The 12,271-nt window shown below is 41.8% G+C and overlaps 1 protein-coding gene across 1 annotated transcript in view; it reads left to right on the top strand.

The window, feature by feature from the left end:
• The window catches only part of dnah10 (dynein axonemal heavy chain 10), a 281,471-nt gene that overhangs the window by 109,079 nt on the left and 160,121 nt on the right, over positions 1-12,271 (top strand). Inside the window, exons 22-24 of the mRNA XM_063073994.1 lie at positions 4,186-4,302; positions 8,176-8,278; positions 8,711-8,889. Coding sequence (XP_062930064.1) covers positions 4,186-4,302; positions 8,176-8,278; positions 8,711-8,889 — 399 coding nt within the window. The remainder of the gene's footprint in view (positions 1-4,185; positions 4,303-8,175; positions 8,279-8,710; positions 8,890-12,271) is intronic.

Below are 12,271 nucleotides of genomic sequence, written 5' to 3'. Positions count from 1 at the left end.
TCCCCTGGGAAAAGAAAGAAATGACGCAGTTAAAAAGAAAGTTTAGCAGCCATATTAAGAAATCGAAAGTAAACTTTTCTGCCCAAATAGGGCACAGAAAAGTTAAAACCAACCAATTCACAGCCTCCGATCAACGGAGAAAATTAAAAAAAAGGCAATTAAGATGTTGAAGATGAAAGTTGATCCAGATAACTCTGGGCATCCGATGGAGAATCAAAAAAACGAAGGGCTCCATCTAACATGCGAATCCTTAGACGTGCAGGGTACAGCAGCGCTGGTCTTAAATCCATCTTATAGAATTCCGACATCACGGATCTGTAACGGACCCGTTGGTCCCAGATTGGTTTACTGAAATCTTCCACGAATCGGAACTTAAGATCCGAAAAGTCAATGAAACCTTTAGATCGAGCGAATCGAAACAGTCTCTCCTTGTCTTGAAAGTAATGAAAACGTAAGATAACATGCCTAGGTCTATCTGACCTAGACGAGTATGATGGGATTCTGTGAACACGATCCAGTAGCGGTGGTTGGTCAGGAAATACAGTAGGGAATGCATCTTTTAAAAGTTGGGAGAAATATTTCATAGGGTTGTTAGCTTCCACGGCTTCCCTGACGCCAATCATTCGTAAATTCTGCCGTCGCATTCTAGATTCCAAGTCAGAGTTTTTAAAAGTCAAAAAGTCAAGTTTCTTCTTCATTACATTAATTGTTTCTTCGACTTTCCCCATCTTAAGCTCACTTTGTTGCGCGGATTTTTGAAGATCAGATATAGCCGACTGATGTTCCGCAATACATGTTTCAACCTGCCTCATCACTACTTCCCATCCTGCACAATCATCAGACACAAATAGACATCTTTACTTGGCATTTTGAAGAGACCAATCTCTATCGGACATTTTGGTCTGATCTTCAGTAAGCCCTCCCCTTCTGTCAAGGCCCCCAGAAAAGAGCAATGTTCCTGCAGGTGCTGGAAATCCAAAGTCACACATACACAAAATGCTGGAGGAACTTAGCGGGTCAGGCAGCATCTGTAGAAGTGAATAGTCACTTGATGTTTTGAGCTGAGACCCTTCCTCATGACCATGGTTATTTTTGGCAATTTTTTTAAAAAAGTGTTTTGCCATTGCCTTCTTGTGAGCAGTGTCTTTACAAGATGGGGTTACCCAGCCACTGTCAGTACTCCCCAGAGGTTGTCTGCCTGGCATCAGTGGTCACATAACCAGGACTTGTGATGTGTACCAGGGGCTCATATGACCATCCACCACCTGCTTCCATGACTTCATGTGATCCTGATCAGGGCGGCTAAGCAGGTGCTACACTTTGCCCAAGGGTATCCTGCAGGCTAGCGGAGGGAAGGAGCGCCTTAATCCTCATTTGGTAGAGACATATCTGCACCCAATATCTACTATACTGATCTTATTAGTACATTGTCATCTCTTCAAAAAAAATTCACTCTGATTGGTCAGACAAGATCTGCTCTTTGCAAACCTATTCCGGCTAACTCCCAGTGTTTTCAGGTGATCATTAATCCTGTCCCTCTGGATTTTTTCCAAAAACTTCCCAGGTGCTAATTTTGGGCTATGTAATTACCAGAGATTTACTGCTGCCCTTCTTAAAAAGGGCGACCACAATCACCATCCTCTGATTCCTAGCGCCTCACTCGTGGCTAGCAAAGACTTAAACTTCTCAGCCACCTCCATCAGTCATTTCCCTTGCCTGCCATAGCAACCTGGGATAAATCCCATCTGGCTCTGAAAATATATCCACCTTTGATCCCACTAAGGCATCAAGTACCTCTTCTTTACTTCTGGAGACTTGCATCAGAATTTTACCTCCCCTTCCACTGAGTTTTCCAATTAAAAAGTATGTTTCCTTTATGTTCCCAGTATTTATTCAGCTCTTCACCTATACCTACTGTCTCCATGCACAGATTGCCCCTGATGTCCCTAATGAGGCCTACTGTTTTCCTGGTTAGTTTTTGCTGTCCTGAATATACTTATAAAACAGCTTTAGATTTTCATAAATCCTGCCTGCCAATAGAATAAATTTCACAACCTCTCTTTGTCTTCTTCATTTCCTTTTTACACATCTTGCTACAATTTTTATACTCTTGGAGGCCTCCCCCGTCATTAGTCAAGTCAAAGTCAAAATACATTTATTGTCAAAATATGTATACAGTGTACACCCTGAGATTCATCTTCCCTACAGACAGCCACGAAACAAAGAAACACCATAGAACCTATTCAAAGAAAACATCAAACATCCAAATCCCCACATGCAAAAAACAAATCCACAAATGGCCACAAAAAAAACGAGTGAAAAACACAGAATATAAAACACAAAATCGAAAGAGTCCAGGGATATTCAGTTCTGCTCAGTGTCCATTATCTGCAGGCTGCCCTAATTCAAGGTCACCCAAAATAGCAACAAAAAAAGAGTGACCAGAATCCAGAAGTATATCATAACATAAACTGCGGTCCAATCCACAAACCACGTCGATTAAACGTTGCCCAAGACCCAGGATTCTGACACCATTCTCCGACAGCTTCAAGGGAGAGAGAGATACCATTCAAATGCATTAGTTCTCTAAATATGCATTATATTTCCTTTTCTTTCCTCTTTATACAACTCTTGATACCCCTCAACTTCCTGGGTTTCCTCTATTTATTCTCTTGGCTTTCACCCTTATAGGATTATGTTGAACTAGTTATTTTGCATTTGAATGTCCTCCTCCCCCCACTGTGCAGATGTAGATCTATCTGCAAGTGAGATCAACCTTATTCATCCTTCCCCTAATTTAAGACCTAGATTTCTGGTTCATTCCTATCTTTTTCCATAGCCACTTCAAATTTTATTGTGTTTTGGTCACTACCTCCAAAATATAATTCCACTGACACTCACTACAAATCGCAAAGAAGAGAAAATCTGCCGATGCTGGAAATCAAAGTAACACACACAAAATGCTGGAGGGACTCAGCAGGCCAGGCAGCATCTATGGAAGAGTAAACAAGCAACGTTTCGGGCTGAGACCCTTCATCAGGACTGGAAAAAAGACGAGAAGTCAGGGTGAGAAGGTGGGGGATGGGAGTAAGAAGTACAAGATAGTAGGTGATAGGTGAAACCGGGAGAGTGGGAGGGGTGAAGTAGATCCAAATGACTGGCTAGTAATCTTTCCTTCTCGGTTAATCTACACAGTGATTTTAAAAACTCCAGAACTCTTCTCCTAAATTATTCCCTCTCTGAGCCTTTTACATTAAGGCAATCTTATCCAAGCGACAAGACATAATTAGTAAGTTTGCAGATGATACTAAAATAGTTGGTATTGTGGAGAGTGAAGAAGGTTATCAAAATTATAGGTGGGGCTGGGTAAGTGGGGCAAGAAATGGCAAATGGGGTTTAAAGCAGGCAAGTGCAAGCTGTTGCATTTTGTAAAGTCAAATTAGGATTTTCACAGTGAATGGCAAGGCTGAGTGGCACATGGTGGAGCACAGGGATCTTGATGTACAAGTACATGGTTTTCTGATAGTGGGGTCATAGGTAGACAAGGTGCCAAAGATCTTTTGGCTTTCTAGCCTTCATCACTCAGGGCATTGAGTAAAAGTTGGGAGGTCATGGTGCAGTTGTAGGAGATGCCATTAAGGCTTTATCTGGAGATTCAGTTTTGATCTCCATACTATAGGAAAGATGTTATTAAACTGGAAAGAGTGTTAGCAAATATTTAAAAGAATGTTGTCGGGACTTGAGGGACACTCTGGGACCTTGTTCTTTGAAGTGTAGGAGACCAAGGAGTGATCTTACAGAGGTGTACAAAATCGTGAGGGGCGCAGTCTTTTTCCCAGAGCTTGGGAATCAAGAACTAGAGGGCATAGGTTTAAGTTGCTGTGGCAGGGACAATAACAACTTTGAAAAGACTGTTAAACAGGTACATGGGATGGAAAGGTTTAACAGGTTACAGGCAAAATGGGATTAGTTTAGATGGGTCATCTTGGTTGGCATGGAGCAATTGGGCAGTAGGACCTGTTTCTGTGCTGAGTCACTCTATGACTAATCACAGTTAGTATTCGGGAAATTAATTATCAGGTGTCAGTTCCCTTATTTTGATCCGAGCTGTTTCAATAACATCGCTTTGTTTTCTTTTTCTAAACATTTTCTTCTTTTAACTGTATTTCTTAATGTTCTTTTCAGACTACAGAAGAAGAAAGAACATTACAGCAGAATATTGAAGCAATTTGGAAAAGTCTCTTTGAAGAGTCACGTAACATTGATCTCAGCTTGGGTACTGTAAAGAAGAAGTTCACTAAGGTAATATAGATTAGTAATTTGTATGCTAAAGATTGTTATTTATAATGTACTACTGAACAATTTTAATGCCCTCCCGGCTGCCCTTCCACCTTGCAATGTACATAAAGTTCAGTTCACCTTTAACACTGATAAACTCTTCACCCTCATATTGTTCACTTCACCTGTAATGCAGATGTCCAATGTCCACACTCACATTGTTCAGTTCGCCTGTCACACTGATAAACTGAGTTTACCCTCACATTGTTCAGTTTGCCTGTAACACTGATAAACTGAGTTTACCCTCACATTGTTCAGTTTGCCTGTAACACTGATAAACTGTTCATACTCACATTGTTCAGTTCGCCTGTAACTCTGATAAACTGTTCACACTCACCTCGTCCAGTTAGTTATTTAATTTATTTGTTGATTGGTTGAGATACAGTGGTGAAAGGCCTTTCTGGCTCTTCCAGCGACACCACCCAGCAGTTCTTCAGTTTAATTCTAGCCTAATCACAGAACAATTTACAATGACCAATTAACCTACCAACTGGCATGTATTTGGACTGTAGGAGGTAATTGATGCACCCAGAGGAAACACACACGTTCACGGGGAGAACATGTACGAACTCCTTACAGGCAATGGTGGAAAATGAACCTGGTTTGTTGGTACAGTAAAACATTGTGCTAACCACTGTGCTACCATACTGGCTCTCGCTGTGCTTCCTGATCTACACCAACTCCCTGTCTGGCAAACCTTCTGTTTTGAAATTGTCATCTTTATTTTCAAACCCTATCTCCCTGACAGTGTCTGGGACTTGTTCCAGCCCTACACTCTTGGGGATCCTTGCAATTTTTTCCAATTAGATAGAACGTAAGTGACAAGAAGTGGAACAGGTCATTTGTCTCTGTGCTGGTTTGGCCATTCAATAACATCACGGCTGATATTTTACTGTAGCACCTTTTTCCTGTACTAATCCTTAATTCTCATAATATCATCAAAGTCTATTGATTCCTTGCTCCTTATGTCTTCCCACTTTCCATTGCTTTCTTCAGCTGTTACTGTCTAAGCTCTGCAACTTCTTCCTTAAATTTTCATGCCACTTTTCAGGTGCTCTTTAAAACCAATTTCTGGGGCCACCCTCAATTCCCCTTATGTGTTTGCACCAATTTCTATGTGAAGTTGCTCCTGTGAAGAACTTTGCCATATTTTACTAAATCTGAATATGCTTCTTGCAACTGTCTGTGATCTTTGAGTGGCACAGTAGCGTGAGGGTTAACACAACGCTGTACTGGAGACTCAGGTTCAGTACCCGCTGCTGCCTGTAAGGAGTTTTGTACGTTCTCCCCATGACCGTATGGGTTTTCTCCGAGTGCTCTGCTTTCCTCCCACGGTCCAAAATACCAGTTAGTAGTTTAATTGGTCATTGTAAATTGTCCCATGATTGAGCTAGGATTAAATCAGGAGATTGCTGGGTGGCATGGCTCGGAAGGCTGGAAGGGCCTATACCTTGCTGTATCTCAATAAATGAACTATAAATAAATAAATCGATAGATTTGAGGAGCACCCCTCCTGTTTTCTCATTTCCTTCCTCTTGTTTACACTCAAGCATTCTTTCTATGAGATGAACTACTGTGAAATGATGAAGTTCTAGCATCCCAATCAGCATGTGAGTGGATGGTGGTATGCAACCACCTGGTGAATGTAACATGCTGCTCTTTGCAATGCCCCTTCATCACTCTAAATTGTGCAAGCATTTTATTTATTCTCTGTCTCAAGCCTGGGGTGATGTTGGCAGGGATGACATTTATAGTTCATTCCCAGCTTAAGGGGTTCTGCAGATATGTTAAGAGCAAAAGTATTGCAAGGGAGAAAATTGGTTCTCTGGAAGACCAGAATGCTAATCCATGTGTGGAGCCAAAAGAGATGGGAGAGATCTTCAATGCATTCTTTCCAATCTGTATTTACTCGGGAGACACATGCAGAGTCTATAGAAGTGAGGTAGGTGGCATCAGGTTAATAGACCTTGTACAGATTACAGAGGAAGAGGTGTTTGCTACCCTGAGGCAAATTAGGGCGAATAAATTCCCCAGGCCTGGCAAGGTGTTCCCTTCAGACCCTACGGGAGGCAAGTGCAGAAATTGCCAGGGACCTAGCAGAGATATTTAAAACATCCTTAGCAACAGGAGAGGTACCAGAAGACTGGAGGACCACCAATGTTGTTCCGCTACTTAAAAATGGCTTTAAACAGAAACCAGGAAATTATAGGTTGGCGAGTCTGACATCAGTAGTGGGAAAGTTATTTGAAGGCATTCTAAGAGATTTCATGTATGAGTATTTGGATAGACACAGACTGATTAAAAATAGTCAACATGGCTTTGTGCGTGGTAGATCATATCGAACCAATCTTAAAGAATTTTTTGAGGAAATTTCCAGGAAAGTTGATGAAGGCAAGGCAATGGATGGTCTCTACATGGACTTTAACAAGGCATTTGACAAGGCCCCTCATGGGAGTCTGGTCAAGAAGGTTTAGTCACTCGGCATTCAAGATGAGGTAGTAAATTGAATTAGACATTGGCTTTGTGGGAGAAGCCAGACAGTGGTAGGAGATCGTTGCCTCTCTGACTGAAGGCCTGTGACTTGTGGTGTGTCGCAGGGATCGGTTCTGGGTCCTTTGTTGTTTGTCATCTATATCAATGATCTGGATGATAATGTGGTTAACTGGTTCAGCAAAATTGCAGATGACACCGAGATTGGGAGTGTAGTAGACAGTGAGGAAAGCTATCATGTCTTATGGAGGATCTACATCAGCTGGAAAATCGGGCATAAAAATGGCAGATGGAATTTAAGGCAGACAAGTGTGAGGTTTTGCACTCAGGTAAGACCAACCAGGGTAGGTCTTACACAGAGGAGCATGGTAGAGCAAAGGGATCTGGGAGTACAGGTATATAATTTGTTGGAAGTGGTATCACAGGTAGATAGGATCATAAAGAAAGTCTTTGGTACATTGGCCTTCATAATTCAACTTATTGAGTACAAAAGATAGGATATTATGTTGAAGTTGTATAAAGTGTTGGTGAGGCCTAAGTTGGAATATTGTGTGCAGCTTTGGTTACCTACCTATAGGAAAGATGTAAACAAGGTTGAAAAAGTACAGAGTAAGTTTACAAGAATGTTGCTGGGTCTGGAGGACCTGAGTTATAAGGAAAGTTCAAAGTAAAATTTATTATCAGAGTACATACGGGTCATTGAATAGGTTAGGACTTATTCTTTAGAATGTGGAGGATTGAGAGGAGATTTCACAGAGGTATACAAAAATATGAGGGGTATAGATAGGATAAATGCAAACAGGCTTTTTCCACTGAGGTTGGGTGGAACTATAACCAGAAGTCATGGGTTAAGGGTGAAAGGTGAAAAGTTTAAGGGGAACATGATGGGAAACTTCTTCACTCAGAGAGTTGTGGAAGTGTAGAATGAGCTGCCAGCACAAGTGGTGCATGTGAGCTTGATTTCAGCATTTGAGGGAAATTTGGATAGGTACATGGATAGTAGGGATATGGAGGGTTATGTTCCTGGTGCAGGTTGATGGGAGCAGGAAGTTTAAATGGTTTTGACATGGACTAGATGGGCCGAAGGGCCTGTTTCTGGGCTGTACATCCCTATGACTCTATAACTTTTTAAATGACAATAAGATTTCTGCAGTAACTTCAACTCTGCATTTCTGCGTGTGCTGTAGTTTCAATAAACGTGTATTATTTAAAATTTCTTGGTTTTTGCTCACTATTGTTAAGGAATATTTTTGTTTTTTTACCTGCAGTTAATTCTGTATTTAGTGAACATTTGTGTTAGCTTGAACTAATAAAATTATCCAAATAATTCTCAATGTTGGTTTTCAGACCACCAAACTTGAGACTAAAGAATTTGCAGCTAACCTTGCTGGTTTTGCAACAAAATTCCGTATAGAAGGCCCAGGGTCTGTAGAGTCTGACCTCGATACAGGTAGGAAAATTCAGGCTATTCTTTCCTTGATATGTCAGAGAGAAATGGTTGAGTGGGAGGGAGTTGAAGGGGTGGGTTACAGAAGTATGAACTCTCCACTCACGTATCTACCAGCTCATTTATTACCACCCAACCTTAATACAGATGGATCTGAAATGGAGCAGTGTCAGGTGGTTGATTTTTGAAAGGTTTTATCCTCTACTATCAAACAAATGTTGAACATGGATCCTCCAATTCAACGCAGTTCCTTTGGATTGAGCATATTTCACAGAGGGAAGACTTTTGCTCAATGCTGTTGATGCTGCAGATGATGCCCATTTCCAAACTCTGTAGTTTCCACTACTCCTTTCCTGCTTTAGTTTATTCAGCTCTCCCGCTACAGCAGAAAAGTGTGTATAAGATTGGTTTTGTTCTGTTCATGTTGTTTTGCAGGGCTTGAGATTTTGGGCAAATTTGAAAATGAGTTGGAAGAACTTGAAAGAAAACGTCAAGAGTTGGTTAATGCTGAGAAACTTTTCGACCTGCCCATTACAATGCATCCTGATTTGCTGTCACTTCAGAAAGAAATGAAAGGTCTGCGGCAGATCTATGATATTTACAAGGCACAGCGGGTATGTTTAAAAAAACTCCCTGAAGTTTTTAGACTATATTTAAGATATCTGCTCACGCCGTGAAGGCTGTAATGAGTGTAGACAACTTGCTGGATGGGACTCTCTCTCGTGTATCATAGCCCTAAAGCTTCAAGCAGTGAATTCTCATATGTAGCATGGTGTTTTCTGTCTGCTTCTCTCTATTTTAAAAATGCTTTATCTCAATTTTAACAATGTTTACTGGAAGCAGAGTATTTCAAGGTTTCAGTGAATGGCATCGTAGAACAATGCTCTGTAGTTGCTAGTTCATTCGTTCATTATGTGTCATATTGTATGATATGGGCGATCATGGTGCTTCCACAACCATGAGCGTTCTTGGCAAATGTTTCTACATAAGTGGTTTGCTATCGCCTTTTCTAGGCAGTGTCTTTACAAGACGGGTCACCCCAGCCATTATCAATATTCTTCAGAGATTGTATGCCTGGCTTCAGAGGTCACATAACCAAGACTCTGATATGCACCCACTGCTCAAATGACCATCCACCACCTGCTCCCATGACTTCACATGACCCCAACCAGGTGGGGGGGGGTGAGGGGTATTTAGGTGTTACACCTTGCCCAAGGGTGACTTGCAGGCTAGCGGAGGGAAGGAGCGTTTTACACCTCCTTTGGTAGGGACATATCTCCGCCCTGCCACCCTGGGTTGTTAGTATAATAGTTTAGAAATACATTGCCTGTGGATAAAATGGATGGTATTTTAGGGAGACTTCATCTATTTTGTGCTCCTGCTAATAACAGGATCAGAAACAGCACAGAATTTGGTGAGCTGCTACATAGCATCTGGGATACCACCGGCACCTGCTCATGGAGGCCATAGAGAATATGGTCAACCTAGGTGTTGTATCTGTGTGTTTGTCCTCTTTCTCCAGCTTCTCTTATGAATATCAGAATACCTTTCTAAATAATGACAGATCCCAGTACACTCATACTGAGAGGATTTGTGTACTGCGATAATTATGTTAAACTATATATACAACTCCATTCCACCCCACAAGCTGAGGCCAAACCAGCTTTTTGCAGTTTTTGCTTCCTATTTGCCTCTGTGCTACCCAAATATCATTGTCAAGGCAGTCTAGTTCAACCGTCTGCTGCTGAGTGTTTATTTATGGAGACCAGAGCTAGAGTTTCACCTTCCCTTTCACTGAATTCTCCAACCACAAAGTCTGTTTCCTTTGTGAGTACTAATGAGAAGTATTCATGTACACCTCACCTGTACCTACTGGCTGGCTATCTGCACAGATTGTCCTTGTGACCGTAATGGTCCCTACGTTTACCCTGATTGGAATTACAGTTGATTTATTATTGTCAGATATTCCAAAATACAGTGAAAAGCTTGTCTTGCACTCTCACAAAGTGCTGGAGGAAAGAGTAAACAGTCGCTGTTTAGGGCCGAGATCCTTCATCAGGACCCTTCTTCATTGTTTACTCTTTTCCATAGACGCTGCCTGGCCTGCATAGTTCCTCCACCATTTTGTGTGTGTTGCTTTGGATTTTCTCTTGTTTGCCTTGCACACCATTCACACTGATTAAATCATTGCACGGTGCATGGAAAAGGGCAAGGAGCGCCATGGTAATGTACCACTTAGCACGATGCTACTAAAGCTCGGGGCATTGGAGTTCAGATTTCAATTCCGGCATCCTCTGTAAGAAAGTTTTGTGCATTCTTCCCATGTGTGCATGGGTTTCCTCCAGGTGATTCCAGTTTCCTGCCATGGTCCAAAGTAGGTTAATTGGTTATTGTAAATTGTCCTCTGATTAGGCTAAGGTTAAACCAGTGGGCCTATTTCATTCTGTATTTCCAAATAAAATAAACAATTACAGAATGCAGAGTAGAGTTACAGAGAAAGGGCAGTGCAGAAAGACAATAAGGTGCAAGATCATAACGGGGTAGATTGTGAGGTCAAGAGTCCATCTTATCTTACTAAAGAACCATTTAATAGCCTTATTATATAGAAGTTATCTTTGAGGCTGTTGATATATACATTCAGGCTTTTGTATCTTTTGCCTGTGGGAGAGGGGACAAGAGAGAGTGAGTGGGGGCTTTCACTGTGCTAGCTGCTTTGCTGAGCAGCAGGAAGAATAGACAGAGCTGATACCCTGAAGTTTCTTGTGGTCAAGTGCAGAGTGTTGCCATACAAAGCTGTTGTGCATCCATATAGGATGCTTTCTATGGCGTATCGATAAAAATAAGTCTAGATTGACAGGGACATGCAAATTCCTGTAGTCTCCTGAGGAAGTAGAGCCGTTGGTGAGCTTTCTTAGCCATGGCATCCACGTGGTTGGGGCAGGCAAGACTGTTGATGATGTTCACTTCTAGGAACTTGAAGCTCTCACCCCTTTCAATCCTCAACACCATTGATGCTGACAGGAGCATATGCAACGCCTGCCTCCCCTTCCCAAAGTCAATGACAAACTCTTTTGTTTTACGACATTGAGGGTATAGGTTGTTGTCATGACAACATGTCACTAAGCTCTCTATCTCCATCCTGTACTCCGATTCATTGTTATTTAAGATATGGCCCACTGCAGTGGTATCATCTGAAAACTTGTAGAAAGAGGTAGAGCAGAATCTGCCCATGCAGTCATGAGTGTTCGGGGGGAGGAGGTGGGAAGTGGGAGGTTAGAGTAGGGGACTGAAGATGCAATCTTGTGGAGCACCAGTGTTCGGAATAACCGTGGTGAAGTGTTGCTGCCTACCCTTACTGACTGCAATCTGTTGTGCAGGAAGTCAAGGATCCAATTGCAGAGGGAGGCATTGATTCCCAGGGTCCAGAGTTTGGTGATGAGTTTACTTGGAATTATACTATTAAAGACAGCTGTAGTCAACAAAATAGTCTGACATAGACTATTCTTGTACCATTAAGATATTTATAAAATCCTTTAGGGTTTACCTTAATTCTATCTACCAACAATAATTTTCTATTCCTCTTTGCCTTCCTAATTTCCCTTCGAAGTGTCTCCTTGCACTTTTTATACACTTGAGGGGCCTCCCTTGTGTTAGTTCTCTATTCCTGACTGTCACAACTGCAGAGTCTGGGCAATCGCAGGCGGGCAGCTGAAAGAAGATAGCAATCAGACACATGAGAATGCACACATTCCAGCCAGTTAGGGTTTCCTTGTAATTTTATTTAACTTCCTTCCTTTTGTTTCAGTTTTGTCAAGTCTTTTGGAATCTTAATGATAGATGCCGCCTTTTGAAGGTGTCCGTGATACTGGGGAGTCTAGTGATGGAGCTGGCAGAGTTCTCTAGGTAAACACAAAATAATCTGCAGATGCTGGCGTCAAAGCAACACTCACAACACGCTGGAGGAACTCAGCAGGTGGGGCAGCATCAGTGGAAACG

The sequence above is a fragment of the Mobula hypostoma genome, chromosome 21, assembly GCF_963921235.1.
Source record: "Mobula hypostoma chromosome 21, sMobHyp1.1, whole genome shotgun sequence".
Classification (NCBI taxonomy): Eukaryota; Metazoa; Chordata; class Chondrichthyes; order Myliobatiformes; family Myliobatidae; genus Mobula; species Mobula hypostoma.
This window is presented reverse-complemented; position numbering and strand designations above follow the sequence as displayed.